The 20,963-nt window shown below is 42.3% G+C and overlaps 1 protein-coding gene and 1 long non-coding RNA gene across 11 annotated transcripts in view; one reads left to right on the plus strand and one right to left on the minus strand.

Annotated features, from left to right (window-relative positions):
• MAP7D3 (MAP7 domain containing 3) overlaps nt 1-20,963 on the minus strand; it is a 119,397-nt gene that overhangs the window by 50,994 nt on the left and 47,440 nt on the right. For 7 of the 8 annotated variants that reach the window (XM_068250974.1, XM_068250979.1, XM_068250975.1 and 4 more), the window contains exons 2-5: nt 14,578-14,676; nt 14,413-14,493; nt 10,616-10,779; nt 4,077-4,170 (exon numbers count right to left, since the gene is read on the minus strand). In XM_068250974.1, the coding sequence (XP_068107075.1) occupies nt 4,077-4,170; nt 10,616-10,779; nt 14,413-14,493; nt 14,578-14,676 (438 nt within the window). Of the gene's footprint in view, nt 1-4,076; nt 4,171-10,615; nt 10,780-14,412; nt 14,494-14,577; nt 14,677-18,892; nt 19,007-20,963 lie in introns of all 8 variants that reach the window. The other variant, XM_068250976.1, reaches the window with a different exon arrangement.
• The window catches only part of LOC137529065 (uncharacterized), a 59,579-nt gene that overhangs the window by 31,422 nt on the left and 7,194 nt on the right, over nt 1-20,963 (plus strand). The window contains exons 3-4 of one of the 3 annotated variants that reach the window (XR_011023572.1): nt 11,510-11,597; nt 12,830-12,917. The exons of 1 other annotated variant lie outside the window; for it this stretch is intronic. This is a non-coding gene — a long non-coding RNA (uncharacterized lncRNA). The remainder of the gene's footprint in view (nt 1-11,509; nt 11,598-12,829; nt 12,918-20,963) is intronic. One more of the 3 variants, XR_011023570.1, reaches the window with a different exon arrangement.

Consider the following 20,963-nt stretch of genomic DNA (forward strand, 5'->3'; position numbering starts at 1 on the left):
GGATCTGTTAGCACCCGTTGGGATCCATTCCGGTACAGTCATCTGAATGGACCGTTTTGCCTACCAATGTGAAATGGGCCTAACACAAGCTTTAGTCACATGGGCATAGTGTGGGGACTGCTGTCAGCTGAAGCCATGCCTCTCTATGGACTGATTTTGTATCAACGCACTGTGTTTAGTGGGTTGCGAATAACTGCAGATTGACTCATTTTTTTTTTCTTAACTGTAAGATTAATTAAAAGTAAGTCTGAACTATGTTTGTTTACCCACAGAAATGTGGAGAATTAAAATAAAACTGATGTCATTTGCTGCTGTCTGCAGCTCATGTTGTAAACGTGCATTTGTTTGTTTGTGTATGCTGGTATACAGTGGCTTGCAAAAGTATTCGGCCCCCTTGAAGTTTTCCACATTTTGTCACATTACTGCCACAAACCTGAATCAATTTTATTGGAATTCTACATGAAAAACCAATACAAAGTGGTGTAAACGTAAGAAGTAGAATGAAAATCATACATAATTCTAAACATTTTGACAAATAAATAAGTGCAAAGTGGGGTGTGCATAATTATTCAGCCCCCCATGAGTCAATATTTTGTAGAACCACCTTTTGCTGCAATTACAGCTACCAGTCTTTTAGGGTATGTCTCTACCAGCTTTGCACATCTAGAGACTGAAATCCTTGCCCATTCTTCTTTGCAAAACAGCTCCAGCTCAGTCAGATTAGATAGACAGCGTTTGTGAACAGTAGTTTTCAGATCTTGCCACAGATTCTCGATTGGATTTAGATCTGGACTATGACTGGGCCATTCAAACACATGGATAGGTTTTGTTTTAAGCCATTCCATTGTTGCCCTGGCTTTAGGGTCGTTGTCCTGCTGGAAGGTGAACCTCTGCCTCAGTCTCAAGTCTGTTGCAGGCTCCAAGAGGTTTTCTTCCAAGATTGCCCTGTATTTGGCTCCATCCATCTTCCAACCAACTCTGACCAGCTTCCCTGTCCCTGCTGAAGAGATGCACCCCCAGAGCATGATGCTGCCACCACCATATTTGACAGTGGGGATGGTGTGTTCAGAGTGATGTGCAGTGTTCGTTTTCCGCCATACATAGAGATTGCATTTTGGCCAAAAAGTTCCATTTTGGTCTCATCTGACCAGAGCACCTTCTTCCACATGTTTGCTGTGTCCTCCACATCGCTTGTGGCAAACTGCAAACGGGACTTCTTATGCTTTCTGTTAACAATGGCTTTCTTCTTACCACTCTTCCATAAAGGCCAACTTTGTGCAGTGCACGACTAATAGTTGTCCTATGGACAGATTCCCCACCTGAGCTGTAGATCTCTGCAGCTCATCCAGAGTCACCATGGGCCTCTTGACTGCATTTCTGATCAGCGCTCTCTTTGTTCGGCCTGTGAGTTTAGGTGGACGGCCTTGTCTTGGTAGGTTTACAGTTGTGCCATACTCCTTCCATTTTTGAATGATCACTTGAATAGTGCTTCATGGAATGTTCAAGGCTTTGGAAATCTTTTTGTAGCCTAAGCCTGCTTTAAATTTCTCAATAACTTTATCCCTGACCTGTCTGGTGTGTTCTTTGGACTTCATGGTGTTGTTGCTCCCAATATTTTCTTAGACAACCTCTGAGGCCGTCACAAAGCAGTTGTATTTGTACTGACATTAGATTACACACAGGTGCACTCTATTTAGTCATTAGCATTCATCAGTCAATGTCTATGGGCAACTGACTGCACTCAGACCAAAGGGGGCTGAATAGTTACGCTCACCCCACTTTGCAGTTATTGATTTGTAAAAAAAGGTTTGGAATCATGTATGATTTTCGTTCCACTTCTCCCGTGTACACCACTTTGTATTGGTCTTTCACGTGGAATTCCAATAAAATTGATTCATGTTTGTGGCAGTAATGTGACAAAATGTGGAAAACTTTAAGGGGGCCCAATACTTTTGCAAGCCATTGTATATTATGAAAGACACATTAGTGATCTGGAGCACACTGGTGAGATAAGAAAACAAGTCTAAAGGCAAACGCCACTTCTACTGAGAGGAAAACATTAATTCAAAAATACTGCTGTGTGTGTGTGTGTGTGTGTGTGTGTGTGTGTGTGTGTGTGTGTGTGTGTGTGTGTGTGTGTGTGTGTGTGTGTGTGTGTGTGTGTGTGTGTGTGTGTGTGTGTGTGTGTGTGTGTGTGTGTGTGTGTGTGTGTGTGTGTGTGTGTGTGTGTGTGTGTGTGTGTGTGTGTGTAGGAGAAACTATTGAAGCCAAATCAAAGAAATGAAACAAATTTGAGCCAAGAAAATGTACATCAGCCCAGTTTAGCAGTCCACACAACAATGTGAAATTCACTATTTCTGTGTAGAAGAAACTACTGCAGTGACTTTATAAGAAATACTGAATGGGTATGCTAGTCTACTATCATTTGAACAATGCAGGGTGACCTGGGGAAATGGAGCAGTTATTTTAGGAATACTAAATTACAAAATTGCTTGTAAAACACTGACAAATGTTACATCGGGTTATAAACGTATGGTAAGTCGCGAAACTTTACTATATTCATTCAAATTTTCCTCCAACTTCAGAAAACGCAGGTACATTTTTCTATGAACTTGAAAACCCTGTGGACAAAGCAGCAGTGTAACCACAACTCCCACGGCACCGGCTTTGCCTTGGAAGAATTTGTAGTATATGAAATAGAATGTGGTTTTAAATTCTACCTGATAATACAACCATGTTCTAATTTTGCTGGTTGCAATAGAGTGGATTCTGCAGTTAGGAAGAAAGTGCCAAACCACTTTATATTTCCTCTCCATTTAAGACTATAGTTAACACACCAGAAGCACATTACAGATCTGGTTAATGTCTGAGAGGGAAGAAGTGTTCAGGGATTAGATACATCACATATTGTATTGGACAGACCAGATTTGGCACTTTAGTTATAGTTAACCCAGCTCTAATGACAGATCATTCAGGTAACTAACAATAGTCCCTTAAAGCCAGTCATCATAGAAAATATGCATCCAGAGGGGAGAAGATGGGAGCTGTAGTGGAATTTGGCAAGCAAATTTGCCTCGTGAAGGGTATATCCTGCCTGACACTACAGCTCTATACTCATTTTGCAAACTGAAGGTCACTAGAACTTTCCTTATTCAATTTTGGGTTTGTATACGTTTTAAAGGGTACACAAACCTCAAAATTGATAATTATGGACATATTAAAACTTTATTAAAATTTGCACCAATTACTCAGGATAATATTTTTAAGGGCTCAGACACACTATAAGCACTTTTCTAAGTGGTTTTTAACCATCTTTCTAAGAGCTTTTAAAAAAATGCTCCCATTGACTTATAATTGTGGTTAAATTGCGAACACGGTAAAATTGCACGATTTCCCAGCAATTTTAATGTACCGGTAAGTCAATGGGAGTGTTTTTTAAAAAGCTCTCAGAAAGCGCTAATGGTTAAAAATCGGTCAGAAAATTGATTAGCCTTCTTCGCGTTCCCGTTCCGCAATAGCGTCCTGCACAGGACGCTATTGCGACCGGGAACGTGAAGAATGCTACGAGTAGCCAGGCCTGTCGGCAAAAACGAAAGTAGCTGGTGGCGGGGGACCGGAGGATCCGTGAGCGACTGCGAGGGCACGGGACAGCTGCAGGGGACTGGTAGAAGCCCCAGGTAAGTAAAACTGATTTTTTAATACTGGCTTAAGTATCCCTTTAAACAGCCAATGTAGTGTCATATATTAGAATGCAGTAAATTATTCAGGATACCCACCTTTAATGTAATGTTAACTGGAGCTAAACCGGTGCCTAGTAGGCAATAGCCGTAGCTCAGATTTACGCTAACAAGGTACAAGTAGTATTAGGCCAAAGGTTTACATTAGGTACTAGATTTAAGAGTAGCTAGGGGTTTAATTAGTGTAAGAGCAAGTAAAAGACTTAGTAGAATATTGGCAGCATTGCCAATATTCTTTAAATTAAAAGATCTTTAAAATGACTAAGTAAGTTTTATACTTTGCAAGACGTTTGTTCTCAAAACAAAGTAAAAATAAAAAGCATTTACTGAGTTTATTACCTTCTGCTGATCCTCCCCAGGACCATCGTTTCTGCCTCTGATCCAACTGGCTACTGCGTTCAAGAGTTCGTCTTACAGTTGCTTCCCGACGCTCCTAAAGAGAGTTGAAGAAAAATTAGACGTTATCGCATTCTCAGAAAGAATTTAATGTACCTTCCCATTTTGCAACTGCCTGCGCAGTACACGCCAACCCACATGCGAGCGATTGCGCAGTACACACCAACCCACATGCGAGCGATTGACAGCAGCGCTTGCACAGGCGCAGTAGAGGATGACCTCTGCACTGGCAGGGGCGGCTGGGAGCGGAGCTGCGGCGTGGGACATGTCGGCTGCAAAGGGCTGAAGGAAGCCCCAGGTAAGTAAATAACATGTCATTTTTTTTAATCTGCCTGGATATTTCCTTTAATGTAGAACAGCAGTGGTGGAGGGTGTTGTACAGTTGCCAAGGCTGCATTCCATCCCCTGAATTCCTATACTTATACTGGAAATGGAGGGTGATTTGCACACTGCGAGCGAGCCACCTTGCACCCTGCATAGGGGGTGTCAGGAGACACTTTTATATATTACAAGGAGACAGGAAACATTTGGCTACTAAGGGGATTGCTAGTGACTTGGAGCAGTACTGTAGATTTAATTACAATATAAACCACGATTTGAAATTAGTGGCAATTATTTGGTGTAAAAAATTTTTTGGGGGGAGGGGGATTATACATGGTAATTGGAGTACCTGTACGTGTACTAACTTAGCAATAAAAAGATTAAACTGTAAAGGTACCCATACACTTATAGATTTGCAGCAGATTCAACCTTCCTGTCAGATACCTATCAGGTCGAATCTGACAGGAATGTATCTGATGTGTGCAACAGAGTAGGAACAGATTTCCAATAGATTTCATAATGAAATCTATTGAAAATCGATCAAGATGCACTGTTGCACTGTTCTATCCAATGCAACTCCATGGGCCATTGATCGGCTGCCAGCAGCCGATCGACCTAGATTTTCCATCTGGACCAATCAAGTAAATTGATAGAAATCGATCAGAAATCGATCATGCTTCTTGCTGCATAGAATTCTCGGCCAAATTCCGATGGCAGAAACCGACCACTGTATGGGCCCCTTTAGAGTAATGAAAATCTTCTAGAAAATCTACTTGAAGCTATCGGTTCTGGATGTACCATAACCCGAACATCACCAAAATTTGTAACAGCATCACGTTACAAAATGACTTGTAAAACTTGGGTATGTCCTAACAGGTTTTTCACTGAAGACAGAATACTAATTTAATGAGGCAAGCAGCAAATCTCTAACGGCTTAGTGAAAACATCAATCAAATAATGCTGCCCCAAGATATACTTACCTGGGGCTTCCTCCTGCCCCTTGCAGCCCACAGATCCCACGCAGCATCACTGCGCGCAGCTGCCAGCCCAGGATCCCCGCCGGTGCAAAGGGCAAACTTGAGGTCGTCTCTAGTGCGCCTACACAAGCACCACAGTCAATCAAGCCCAGGTTGTCTGCGGTGTACTGCACAGGCACAGAACTACAGCGAACGTGGATTTGATTGGCAGTGGCGCAGTAGAGGAGGTCGGTCTCTGCACCTGTGGGGACCCCCGGGCTGGAAGCTGCAAGCGGAGATGCTGCGTGGGACCTGTCGGCTGCAAAGGGCAGGAGGAAACCCTGGGTAAGTATATCAGAGGGCAGCGTTATTTGATTGATGCTTCCTTTAAGTGCAAAACCTCACAGTATTAGTATACTGCACAAAACCGGCTGAATTCATTTAAGCTTTGTAATGCCGAATTTAAACTTCTGTCTTTCTCACTTTATAAGTAAACATTTTGGCAATATTCATTACTGTTTTCCTTGGTAAGGAATGTTCATAGGTATAAAAAAAAAAAAATCATTGCACAATACTGTTATTTTTAAGATAAATGTACAGTATATGCACTGAACACAAATAGGTTGCAAAATACTGCTGCGGGGATGAAAAAATTGGATGGCACTGTAGACAGGAGCCGGACATGTAGAGGCAAGACAAGGTTCTGCTGTGATCCTATTTATATTCCGAAGGACAAAGCAGCATATAAAAGAACACATGGAAAGCACATTGAACATCCTCTGCAAGGACTACATATGAACAGCCAGATGTCAGCATACCCACCCTACATTCAAGGATTGTTTTATAGCTTCTCTTTTGAACGCTGTTTATTGAAATTTTGCAGGTTTTTTTTTTTTAAACATTTCATTACACTCAAGCACAATCTGATACAGATAATCCCCGGCTAAAAAACGAGATAGGGACTGTAGGTTCCTTTTTAACCTGAATCTGTTAAGTCGGAACATTGTGCCATCTCTGTCCCCTTTACCTCCTCTGTGATCTCCCCTGTGCCTCCAGTGTCTCCCTCTGTGTCACTTCTGCCCTCTGTAACTGCTTATACAAGTTTAAAAGCCATTATTTCTTTGAATTTTTAAAAATAGAGTTTTTCAAAAACTACAAGTCCAATTTAAAAAACATTTTTTTGGCTTGTTCCCATGGAAAACACAGAATCCATGCCGCTCTTATCGGTGAGTCGTTTGTAAGTTGGGCGTTCGCAAGTCGGGGACTACCTGTACTCATAATGAAAAGTCCTACGAATTATGTAAACCCGTTACTTTATTCACCAAACTCAAAAAATGTGCATTAAAGAATGTATGCTTAAAGTGGACCCAAATTAAAAATACAAGATTTCAAAAATAAAATCTATTTTCTAAATTATAATGATAAATAGCAGCCTTTTTTCAGCTGCATGATGACAAATATAAAATATTTTACATTTATTGGAGGAATCCCTCCTTTCCTTTCATATTGCCGGGATTTTTCCAGCAAACTGGTGGAGGAGATACAAAACAAAAACAAAACACAGGCTGCTACTGATGATGTCACGGGGAGGTGATCTCAGCTTGTGTGAGATTTCACATACACGACGCCCCTGTGAGGGAGAGTAGCTGATGACAAACACACCCATGATCTAAAACCTCCTACTAAGCTCAGAAGTAATGGCTGCCACCTGTATAATCCTAGTTATGAAAAGAGAAGGGTGAAAAGCATACACTGAAATGCTCATAGGCTTAAAGGAGTGTTTGTATGTGTCAGAGTGGTGCAACTAAATATTTTGAATTAAAAAAAATGTTTGGTTTGGGTCCGCTTTAACACTGTGCCCAAATAACTTTAGATTGATAGGTCCAGATATTTATGAAAATGGCTGACCAACCAGCTTCTGCTTTCAGAGGTAAAAGGCCCACCCATATCTCATCAACAATTTTTGTGACTGCATATCTGAGTCACCACATGACTAAGGGATCAGCAAAAAGCCCACATGGTACAGTTTGCTCTTGGGTTTGTTTTAAAGTACACCTGAACTGAGAGGGATATGGAGGCTGTCATATTTATTTCCTTTTAAACATTACTAGTTGCCTGGCATCCTGCTAATCTCTTTGGCTGCAGTTGTGTCTGAATCACATACCTGAAACAAGCACGCAGCTAAATCCAGTCAGACTTCAGTCAGAAATACCTGATGTGCATGTTCAGGGTTTATGGCTAAAAGTATTATAGGCAGAGGATCAGCAGGACAGCCAGGCAATATTTAAAAGGTAATAAATATGCCAGCCTTCATATCCCTCTCAGTTCAGGTGTGCTTTAAGACGATAAGATATGAAGATAAGATATGAAGTACACTATATTGTTTTCTACTAGAGAAAGGAAAATGTGAAATTATACCTTTGCTTAGAGTGTGCCATGTTACATTGCTGCTCCAAAAGGCCCAAACGCACGTCGGATTTTTCCGAGCAACGGGTCGTTTGAATGTCCCGTCGTTCAGTCGTCCGCTGCCAAATCGGGCGTGTGTACAGTCCGTTGTTCGGGTGATGAGACTGGTCTTGAGCGATCCGCCTGGTGGATCGCTCAAAATCAGTCTTATTACCCAAACGACGGACTGTACACACGCCCGATTTGGCGTGCGGACGACTGAACGACAAGACGTTCAAACGACCCGTCACTCGGAAAAATCCGACGTGTGTATGGGCCTTTAGTGTGCGCTTTTGCTATATTACACTTGCTCCATGTGTTCAACAGAAGAGTATCCTAATTGGTCTATATCTGGTCTCACTGGAAGCCCCTTTTTTTGCTGGGGATCCCATTGAGTTTAGCATTGCGGCAGTAATATGAAAAGAAAGGACCATCTGCATAGCATCTTTAACCACTTCACAACTGAGGGGTTTTACCCCTTCAGCATGCAAGCAATTTTCACCTTTTAGCTCTCCTCCCATTCATTTGGTAATAACTTTATCTCTACTTATCGCAGTGAAATGAACTTTATCTTGTTTTTTTTTGTCACCAATTAGGCTTGCTTTGTGTGGTACATTATGCCCTGCATTATTTTATTCTAAATGTTTTTATTGGGAAAATAAGAAAAAAATTGGAATTGTACATTTGGAAAAAAAATTGGAAAAAAAATCCATTATAGGTTTTAAATAATGCATGCTACTGTCATTAAAATACACATAATTTGCCCATTTGTACCAGTAATTACACCGTTTAAAGGGAACATCCAAGGAAAAAAAAAAGATCCGCTTACCTGGTGCTTCCTCCAGCCCGTCGCAGCCATCCTGTGCCCTCATCGCAGCTTCGGAGGCTCCTGGTCTTCTCCGCTGCAGAACCTGGCCTCGCCAGGTCGGGTTCCGGCTCGGGTCTTCTGCGCTCCACCGCGTGGGTCACGTGGTCCGGCCGACATCATCAGGACGGTACTGCGAAGAAGACCGGGAGCCTCCGGAGCTGCAGTGAGGGCACAAGACGGCTGGCACAGGCTGGAGGAAGCCCCAGGTAAGTGGTTTTTTATTTTTTTTTTCCCTTGGACACTTACTTTAAACTATGTCCCTATCACAATGTCTGGTCTATTTTATTTGGAAATAAAGATGCATTTTTTTCAGTTTTGCATCCATCACTAATAACTATGTATTTTTTTTTTAATTGTAATTTTTTTTTTTTTTTTACAAAAAACAAATGTTGGTAACTATTGGGGAGTGTGGGAGGTAAGTGTTTAATTTAATATGTAAAAATAGGTCTTTACATTAAAAAAAATGCTTTTAGATGTAGTTTTACTATTTGGCCACAAGATGGCCTCAGTCTTTTTTTTAATGGGTCCTGTAAGTGAAATATGTACGCTTACTGGAAGTGTACTGAGGATGGGAAACACTTATCAGAATGATTGCGCAGCTTCTCATAGAAGCCACCGATCATTGCTACAGAGACTTAGATTAATGAATGGGAATTGTTTTCCCATTCATTGATCTCCTGGTGAGCGGATGGCAACGTGAACGAGCGCACAAGTGAGCGGGAGCGCGGACAGTGGTGGTGGCAGCGGGGGTACGTACATTTACTCTTTGGGGCGTTTAAATGAAGTCTAAAGGGGAGTAGATATACTGTACAGAAGCTGTGAAGTGGTTAAATCTCCAACCAAAAATTAGATTTTTCTAATGAAACTTTTCAGGTTATTTTTTTATTATTATTTTCTTTATTTACCATAGTAAAATTTGTGTGAATAGGCAAGAGGAACCAATATGCCTCTATAATAATTTCCCATGTTGCATTTAGCACAAAAATTCACATTGCACCACACATATAATACCTGCATTATGCAAGCAGGAAGAGCAAGCCATCCTAGCACTCTCTTACCTGACTGACGGACAAATCCAGTTCTTCCTGCCTCAGGAATGAACTCTGCATCCTGTGCACCACACACTGACTGTGAAGGCAGCAAAACACCATTTTGCAGTCTGCCAGCCTCATGGGTCCAGTTTCAGTACACATCACACCATTTCCGTACATAATGCTCTACAACATCCATATGCAAGTCTGTAGATAGGCTGTCATAGGTGCTTGCTGTGTACCATCCACAGCAGCCCTTTTTCAACCTTTTTACCTTGGAGGAACCCTGCAAATACTTTTTGGTATTTAAGAAAACCCTGCAAGTAATTTTTGGATCTCAAGGAACCCCCGAATTGATTTTGCAGGTAGCTTGGTTTTTTTAGCATGGTGTGGCTATTTGTCACTACCCCCTATTACATTGTCCTTCATTATGTCGCCTTATTCTAGTGCTTTTTTTATTAATGTGCTCATTATTATTCCCAATTGTATGCTTATTTTTACAGTACCCCCCTATTGTAGTGTGCTCACCCCACAATAGGGGAAAATGCTAGGGAACCCCTGCAGAGCACTCAAGGAGCCCTAGGCTTCCAGGGAACCCTGGTTGAGAAAGCCTGATCTACAGACTGCAGACTCTAGGCCTACAAGCTTCTCCTTCCTGTTGTGTTAGTAAATAGACTGCGCATGTGTTGATATCTTAAAATATAAACCAATTTACGGTCAAATCTTTTGAAAGTCATGGTAATTATATTATATAACTCCAAATTCAGTATCTTAGGAAACACATGCAGGAGCAGGAAACAAAAGTTGCAGATTAACTTCACATGAATTTATTGCGACCAAAATACAGAAAAGCAGGATAACCTTTTCTTCTTGTAGCCTCTGCTTCCGTTTTTCTTCTGCAGCTGTCCTTTTCTGCTCATCTTTCTGTTTCTGCTCTTCTAGCTTTTTCTGCTTTTCTTCCATTTGTTTCTCATACTGCAGTTTTGCTTTCTTTTCCTTTTCTATTAATTCTTTTTCTTTGGCAGCTGTATTAAAGAGAAAACACACAGAATAAATACAGTGAACACTTCAAGCGGATCTGAACTAAGAACGTCCTCTCTACTCTTAAAGATACGCAACAGTATAATAAACATTAAAGAAAAAAATTATTTGTTACAGCTGATACAAAGCATGCAATACATCTACAGTGTATCTACTTCCTGCTTTCATGGAAGCAGACATCTTGTTAACATCCTGTGCTTTCAAATTAGCCTCTCTGCCATTGCAATCAGCTGACAGCTGAGGGATCAAATTACAACTTGTGATTAGACACAGATGGGGAATTAGACAGGCTGAACTCTCTAAATACATACAGGGTGCATTTCTCTCGGTTTTCCTTCTGTCCTGTTCAGGTCAAATTTAAAATGCAGTAATGCATACCAATTTATCATAATCAGTCATTTGTGAGTACTGTGCTTTGTACATATTGCTCTGGTACTCACCTACTACTGCCATTTGTGCCAAATCATATAGACCCTATATGTAACTGAATACAGTACAAAGACAACATAGCAAATGTTGGCACCCAAAATTATACATTTGTGAAAAAAAAACAAAAACAAAAACCTTACATCTCCTTAGTATTATTTAGTTTCATAATGTGCATATTGTGTTTAAGGTTAGCAAGTATTTACTGAAAGGCAGGCCACTTAGAACTCAGGCTCTCTTACTACAGTGCCATGCTCCCGTAGTAATGTCAAAACTTTTCTGGTTTAGAAAGTGTAAACAATTGGAAGCTAAGCGGATAAGGAAGCACAAGTGACACACGATTTGGAAATTATAGGACAACCATTGCACAAAAAAGGTCAGTCATAATAACTTATGCTGCCATAACTAGAATTCTTAAAAGATGACTGGTTTGTTGTGTGTCTCAAAATACGCTTGTTCGTGAGAAAAAACTGGTGGTAACTAAAATTGTAAGTTTTGGGAAAATTTGTGATAAACAGGCAGTACCCCTACTTACAAACCGGTTTCGTTTAAGGACGACGTTTGATAAGTTGAGTCCTGTTAGGCCCGGTTCACATTAGCATTCGCTATCCGGATTTTCCGGATCTGATCCGGACCGCATACTGTACAAACGGAACGTACGTTCTGCATAGCAATGTAAAGGCTATGCGGACGTTCACACGTGTCCGTTCCATACAGTACGGAGCCGGATCGGATCCGGACTCTTTTCCAACATGCGCTATTTTTTGGGTCCGGCTCTCCGGCCCACGCACCCGGACCGGAGCCGGACCTGAGCCTGACAGCACCATCCGGAACACAGGAGCCAATGGGAAACGGAAGGCACAGAACACACTGCCTACAAACACCTGACGTTCTACCCCACTTCCTATGCGTATCCAAGCGGCCATTTCGGATGGGGACACATGGGCCAAGCATGTCTGGAGTGGAGCAGCAGTGACAGACGTGCTGGAGCTGTTTGGCAGAATGTCGGAGGTGGAGGTGAGGCCTACAGCGGAGGAACCTGATTCTACAGGTGCACCAGGTGCACCTTCTGCTGACCCCAACATTTTTTTTTTTTTAAATTTCGCTATTTTTTGCCCACGGATCCGGATGGCAGCCTGATGCATGCCTGATACAAACGGATCGGATCCGGATCAGAACCGTACGGTTCTGATCAGGATCAGGTCAGGATCTGATCAGGATCCGGTCCGTTTACTTGCCAAAATGCAAGTGTGAACGGGGCCTTACACAATGTAAAATGTGGGTAAATGTTTTACATTTAAATTTGGACATATGGTACAAACAATTTAATCGTTTTCAGTGTACTTTTAATTTGTTTCCAATTACCTGCAACAGTTTGTACAATACTGCAACATTACAAAATATTTATATTTTGCCGCAATTCTTTCCAAGCAGCTTCCAAAACTGGGACTAAATGTACAATATGCTGCAATACTGACAGAGAATGAGTTCATGTGGTGGTACTAACAGAAACTGTGAGTTTGTTACAAATGACATTGATTGAGGACTGCAGTGTATGCTTGCACGTACCCTGCTGTGCCTAATATCTCCTGTGTTATCTTACTTCAGGCTACAGATGACTACTGGGCACAGCTGCTTATTCAACTCCTGGTGTTTTTCATCCACTGAAGTCAGGAACACAAGCCTATGAGCTAAGGTGAAAAGGAAAACTGAGGTGGTGGCAATTCGCTTAGGGAAAAGGGGTGAGGGAAGTGGAAATAACTAGGAGAAAAAAAAGATCTATAAATATCCAGGCTCCCAAAAAAAAAAAAAAAAAAAAAAAAAAAAAAGGATCTATAAAGATCCAGGCTCCCAAAAATTGCTAGGTGAAGCACCTGACTAAAAGCCACAATAGAGAACATTGTCCCAATCCAATTGCTGCTAGAACATTTTCCAAAATCAGGATAACGGTGACCATCATAGGGCCCATTTTCATTTGGTATGTGTTCAACCTCCATTTGGAGCATACATGTCAAACTCCGGCCCGAGGGCCAAATTTGGCCTTCAGGTGGTTTCCCCACTTTGCACTATGTTTGGCCCACTCTAGACCACTAGAGAAGCTATATTGGAGGGTAAGCCCTAGATTACCAGGGAAGCCATTTGGGGAGGGGAACAGCACTACATACCAGGGAACTGTCTAGGAGAGGGAAGGGGGCCTCTAGACACCAGGAAACTGAATAGGGGAGGGGGAACCACTAAACACCAGGGAACTATAAAAGGGAGGGGGCCATTAGACACCAAGAAATTTTATAAGGGAGTGAGCGGGGCCACTAGAAATTGAGTTTGCCCCGAGACTTGGTCCCAGAGAGCAATTTCAGTCCACTGTGTATTTGAGTTTGACACCTCTGTTTTGGAGCAATGTGTAGTAAAATAAAATTATAATATAGAACAGGCAGAATAGATTGAGCAGAATGGATTTCAAGAATTCTGGACAAATCTGAGAAGCCAGGAAAGCTAACTCCCAGCTAGAGCAATGTCCTGCCTCTATCTGGCCAGCAGACGCCAGTCAGCCAATCAGGTGTACTGTCATACACCCTTTGCCTGCTGTACCAAATCAGAAGGAATTGCATAAATTAGCATTCAGTTGGGAGCCTCCCACCTGAATGCTAATTTATGCAATTCCTGCTAGATTTGGTACAGCAGGCAAAGGGTGTATGACAGTACACCTGATTGGCTGACTGGCGTCTGCTGGCCAGATAGAGGCAGGACATTGCTCTAGCTGGGAGTTAGCAATTTTGTGTGTTGCAGTTGGCATTCAGTTTAGAGGTGGTGGGGGTGATTTCCCTGGAGGCGAGAGGTCCAGGGCTTGCCCACACTTCCCTCTGGGTATCGCATGGTGGTTTGGGGGCCCCAGCTAGTGAGATAGACCTGGGGCCCCTGGCTGTCGTGCGGACCAGTGTTTGTGAAGCCAGGAAAGCTACCTTGCAAATGAAGAAAGTTTAGAATATGCAACAAGTGCACTGATTGGTTAGTACTGTTAGTAGGAGAGGAAAAAGAATACATTCTACAAATACTTCATCAATGTGCCAGATGGTTGCTAGTGGAATAGATCACTAGGAAGACTCACAAAACTTATTGACTTGTGTTCATCCTATTATAGACAGAGTGTCAAATTCGTATTGGATGGTACTAAAAAAAACAAGAACTTTTACCATTTAACTTTTCTTTCTCCTCTCTGCGTTCTCGAGCTAATCTCTGTCTCTCATCAGTTCTTAAAGCTGAGCCATCAATTACTGTAAAATCAAGAAATAAATGGTATTACTTCAGGCTTAATAGTTTTATACCTTGTAAAATGTTTTATGAGGAATGAAGATTACCTGGCTTAGTAGTCTTTCCACTGACTGGAGATTGGACGGGGACAGGACTAGAGGGAGCTAGGCTTCTTCGTTCATCGGCAAGTGCTTGTGCTGCAGCCACTGATAAAGTGAAGATAAAAAAAAAAAAACATTTACAATGCAATACACAACCAAGTTACACTATAATAGTCAAAGTGATAAATAACAATTCAAAGCAATAGTGAAACAAAAACAAAACAAAGCAGTGGATACCCACTGCAAACCGATTTTAGCATGAAAATTATTAACATGGGTTCAATAAACTTTTAATAGTGAAAAAAGAAGTTATTAACCTGGACTGCCGCATAGTAGCACGCACGCACGCACGCACGCACGCACACACACACACACACAGTGACCTTCCCATGTGGATACTCATGCAACATGCCTCTGGGACCCAAGGATCGAGATGGGGGGACTTACCGGATTACTTACTACTGCTAATTGGGGGGCCGCTATGGCTGTCCAATATCTAGGGGCAGACCTTTATTCTGTTGGGGGGGGGGGGGGGGGGGGATGGGGTGGAGGCTGCCTAATTAAATGCAGGGATTTTTTAATCTAATAAAAAGAAAGTGCACATTTTCCTTTCCTCACTACCAAATTTCCCCGGTCCAACCTTTTACATTTCAACCATGGGGAGAAATCTTTGGGGGAGGGTACAGAGAGAAAGACCTGATGGGAGGGCAGCCAAGCTCTGGCACCCAGGGAAAATTACCAATTTCTCCCTTATGGAAGGCAGTCAATCAGCACCCCCTTTGATTGAGATCTTCTGTTTGGTTCGATCGTTAATCAATTTTTTAGCGAAAAATAGATTGTTACGAATCTGACAGGGAAAATGGATTAGTGTATGGGCATCTTAACACAAATATCTATTCAAGTCACACTATTCAAGTCACACTAGGGAAAATACTGATAATACAGGTTAGAATATCATGTTAATTGTTACCAAATTTCTCTGAGATAAGCAGCACTAGGAGTCTGCCTGCATATTTGCAATTGGAGGTTTAAACTCAAAAGGCTCTGATATGAACAAACTTCCAGTGTTTGTATAAAGCATCAAAGTAGATCACAAGATCACAATACCAAACACACTAGCTTAGGTAAAGAAATGACAGAGAGAAAACAAAACAAAAAAAAACAAAAAACACCTAAAGAGCAGTATATGCCGTTGGATCATTTCGCTCACTGAAACAGATGTGGCCATAGTCTGATCAGTCTGGGGGAGCACTGCCAGAAACATATACATATTTCATAGTTATGTGACATATGCACTGAATGAGGAGGAAAAACTATCTGGGAGCAAATAAACTGGTTTATCCAACTGAATTGCATCGATCAGAGATTTCTGTACCATCAAGTGTTTCCAATCTGATAAGACCGAAGCCATGAAGAGACCTGCGCGGTCAGGGAAAGAGTATATATGTCCATATGGACTACTAAACATCTAATCTGTTACTTAAGCTAACCACACACCATGCAATATTTTGCTCAATTGTGTTAGATCATGTGATAGAAAAGTCTAATTGGGCAAAAATTGTGGATAACCACGGCACCCCAGTTGTCCCGTAATACACCGGTGGGCGACATCCCCCGATTAGGATAGGCGGTTTTCCCACTATAACAATCGAAATGTAGATCGTGAATAGATAGTGGGCCAATCTGTGCCATGGTGAAAAAGTGTATGGGTAGCTTTAGGGGAAAAATTAATTAGCAGTGTTGGATGTTGTCATCATCAATAGTACAGGGTGATGTTACCGAAAGATGTTGCTTGCCCTCTTTATTTGTGCGGAGAAGCTTTTAACCACTTCACATTCCAAGGTTATGCAGTTCACTCCGATACAGTGCCCTTAATGGAGGTGTTGTCTATTATGGTGCTAACGCTATGCCATTTTATAGTGACCCCCATTATAGTGCACTTCTAATTACGCTGCCCTTACGAACCCCTCCTTATGGTACTCCACCTTTAAAATGTCCCCATTATTATTGTCAGGGCTGTGGAGTCGGTACAAAAATCCACCCAATGACTCCTCAGGTTAGGATTCCACCGAGTCAGACTCCTCTAATTTGCGTATTACAATCTTGTGGATTGAAAGTATGTAACATGAAATGCATCTCCTAACTGCCAACGCTTAGGAATTTTAAAAGCCAACTAAACTAAGAGGGATATGGAGGCTGCCATATTTATTCCCTTTTAAACAATACCAGTTACCTGGCTATCCAGCTGACTTTCTGCCTCTAATACTTTTAGTCATAGACTTAGGCCTCGTTCACATCATACACGCTTCCATGCGCATTTGGAAGCACGTATGACGTGGTAACATGCAAGAACGGCAGAAGGGTATAGACAGCCCTTCCACATCAAATGCGCTGCGCAGCAGTACGTTGCGCTATGATGCGCTTGCGTACTGCTGCATGCATTCTGCCCGCAAGCGCAGAGCTGACCCATTTACGGTCAATGGATGCGATCAGCAATGCAGCGGGTAGCAGTGCAGATGGCGTGTGATCGTACGCGTTGCGTTCCGATCACATGGCCATCTGCGCTGCATAGATGTGAACAAGGCCTAAAACTAGTCCTTGATAAAAGTATTTGTAGAAGGTACAGACAGGAACAAAGAACAGCTATCAGGCCCTAGGCAATGTAACTGTGGGTACATGTAAGAGTGATGTATAGGTGCAGGAGAATGAGGGGATTCTTCCTCCATTACACATTCTTCATGTAGAATCTGAACCAGGTTTATAGGTGATAGACAACACCTCTGTGTTCAATGTGCACAACATTCTCAGTGGATTCCCTGCAGCTCTGTGGGGAGTGCATATGTAGAGTATAGTACTACTGTGTAACTTAAAGGATACCCGAACTGACATGAGACATGATGAGATAGACATGTGTATGTACAGTGCCTAGCACACAAACTAGGCTGTGTTCCTTTTTTTTTCTTTCTCTGCCTGAAAGAGTTAAATATCAGGTATGTAAGTGGCTGACTCAGTCCTGACTCAGACAGGAAGTGACTACAGTGTGACCCTCACTGATAAGAAATTCCAACTATAAAACACTTTCCTAGCAGAAAATGGCTTCTGAGAGCAAGAAAGAGGTAAAAAAAGAGGGAATTTCTTATCAGTGAGGGTCACACTGTAGTCACTTCCTGTCTGTGTCAGGACTGAGTCAGCCACTTACATACCTGATATTTAACTCTTTCAGGCAGAGAAAGAAAAAACGGAACACAGCATAGTTATTTGTGTGCTAGGCACTGTACAAACACATGTCTATCTCATCATGTCACATGTCAGTTCGGGTATCCTTTAAAGTAAACCTGAGACAGATGAAAGTTTTATACATACCTGGGGCTTCCTCCAGCCCCCTCCAGGCTAGTCAGTCCCTCGCTGTCCTCCTCCACCACCTGGATCTTCTCTGCTATGGGTTCAGGTACTTGAGCCAGTCTGGCGTACTGCGCATGCACACACTCCGCCGCCGGGAACATACTACACCTGCACAGCACTGTTGAGCAGATGCAAAACGCTCCTGGCTGTGGAAGCGGCACGTGGCTGGACTGTGCTGACTGGCTGAATTACTGGGACTCATAGCAGAAGATCCAGGTGGTGGAGGAGGGCAGCGAGGGACTAATTAGCCTGATGGGGGCTGGAGGAAGCCCCAGGTATGTATAAAACTTTTCTTTTCATCCATCTCAGGTACCATTTTATTCGTAGTCACCAAAACACATTTTTTAACCTCATATCAAATTATCTGATTTCATGAGCAAAGAGAGTGCATACATTTGCATAAACCAGCATCAACGCAGAATTATTTGCATCTCATTGACCTTTTCTATTAGTGACATAGCTACACATCAGGCTTTATTCTTACAGCATTGATGTTATTTAGTATATATTTTTGATTGTTTATTTCATTTTGTGGGCTAAGCACAGCTATTACTGTATATATAATTTATGATGACTATTATGTGAGAAATAGAACATTTTATCATATGTTCTATTTTAAATACAGTTTAAATTCATTAGGAGTCGTTGCATTTTTTCCCCAACTCCAGGTACCCAAAAATTGCTCCGACTCCTCGACTCGGGCACTTTGGAGGTACGGTAACAATCAGATTACGGCCACTCTTGCCATTTTGCCTGCTTATGTATGCACATGGTGCATATGTCCCCAGCTCAATCACAGCAAGACCTAAAAGTAGACATGAGCTGTGCTGAATGGCGGAGAGAGAAAAGCCCTTATATGAAACTGAGAAAATTAAGAGCATACAAGAGCTAGACTGTATTCAGAAAAAAGTGAACTCACTGGCACTGCACAATCTAACTGCTATTTTGTATCCTCACATCATACATAAGAGAATTTGTTCCTTTAGGATGACTTCAGAATAGTAAAATGGCTTCTTACAATGCTGGGATAAGTCTAGTAAAAAGAAAAAACAAAAAGGCTATTTAGCCTATGCAAGCTAAGAACAAGAGCGCTCCCTGACAGCCAAACGGCCACAAAGAAGCCGTTATATATAGAATTGCCATCTGTGATGCCAAGAAAAATGTCATTCTATTGAAGATTTAAAAAAACAAAAACAAAATCAACTTCTCTCCAAACGTACAATACACGTTTGACTTTTATATAAAAGCTAATAGTAAGCATTCACAAATATTTATAGAACTATAAGCATGTAAAAGTTGGAACCTTGATAGCATTTAGTTATTTATGACCTAGACTTCTTGTCTCTAGGACTTCTAAACAACATTGAATAGGGGGGTCACTGTGCTTACCAAAGCTGATAACAGAAAACAATGCCATACTCACAGCAGGGCTATGTACAATGGCAAAGCTATATCTTCATATTCTGGAAGGATACTTAAACTTGATACAGCTCCTGTGTAAAGGTGCGTACACACGCACTACCAGCGGCAACGACGGGTCCGCCGGACCCTCCCGCTGGGCAGTCTTTTAGCCGACAGTAGCGATTGTGTATGCGCTGTCAGCGGACTGATAAGGCTGTTTATGAACAATCCACTGAGCGGACCGTTCAGAAACAGCCTTATCAGTCCGCCGACAGAGCGTACACACGCACTACTGTCGGGCAAAAGACTGCTCAGCGGGAGGGTCCGGCGGACCCGTCGTTGCCGCACCTTAAAAATACAGGCAGCTGCCATAAGCAATCAGCATTACTGCTTTCCACATGGCTGGGGGAATAAATGGACATTAGAGTCTTAATTAATATGGACCAGAACTATAGCTCCAAAGAAATTAGATGAGATAAAGGATGAATATAGAGCATGTCACACTGCTAGCTTTGCACACAATATTGAATGTAATAAATTATTCGTACGCATGGGCGTAATAGCCCCTGCAACCCCTGTAAGTGCAGGAGGGCCCAGGGGCAATGGGGGCCCCTCCTCCTCCCATCTGCATGCAGAGTAGCACAGGGAGCGTTATATTTACCCACTACCAGGGCTGCAAATCTTTGTGCGTCACAGCAGCTGCCCCTCATCGAGCTCCCGATCACATGACTTGCATCGATCCTGTGACATGGAGCCATTAATGGCAGCAGAGAGAGCGTGCTGCCATGCACAGAAGAGCAGGTACACTGGAAGCAGGTAACATTACACGTGCTACTCTGCAGGGTGGGAGGGTTTGGCAGGGATGTTTGTTTACCCGCTGCCTGCCTGGTCCCTTGGGGGGGGGGGGGGGCATGGACTTAAAGGGCCCCGTGTAATCTTTTTTGCAGGGGGACCCCATCCATAGTAGTTATGCCATGTTCTTACATGTACATTTATTCAACACTATGATTTTTTTCCCCTGCATTAATGTTAAATAGTAAACAGTGGCTAGCTAGCAACAACATAAAAATAAGCACCACACACGCTTCACTCATCCTGAGCCATCTGATGTACTAAAAAATGTATAGTGCATCCGGAAAGTATTTACAGCTCATTACTGTTTGCACATTTAGTTATGTTGCAGCCTTTGGGCTGGTTCACACTGGCACTTTCTGGAAAACGGATCTGTGAAAACGGATCAGATTTCCGTTCCAATCAGGGCTGTGGAGTCTGAATCGAGGAATCGGAGCAATTTTGGGTTCCTGGAGTCGGAGTCAGATGATTTTTGTACCAACTCCACAGCCCTGGTTCCAATGTATCAGTTTCCGTTCCTTTGGCATGTGCTAGCAATACTGACAGAAGCCAATAATCAAGCAAAAGCATGTTTGAAGGATGCAATAAGTAAAGGCTAATCATGCCGATCCATTTCCACATGACTGAATTGGTGGATATGAGCCATCGTTTTGCACCGTCTGCAGGTTGTGCATTTTGTATATACACATTTTACCCTCGCCTTGGATTGCTGCATTCCAGACCCCTAACACCAAAGT

The sequence above is a fragment of the Hyperolius riggenbachi genome, chromosome 8 (assembly GCF_040937935.1).
Source record: "Hyperolius riggenbachi isolate aHypRig1 chromosome 8, aHypRig1.pri, whole genome shotgun sequence".
NCBI classification, from domain to species: Eukaryota; Metazoa; Chordata; class Amphibia; order Anura; family Hyperoliidae; genus Hyperolius; species Hyperolius riggenbachi.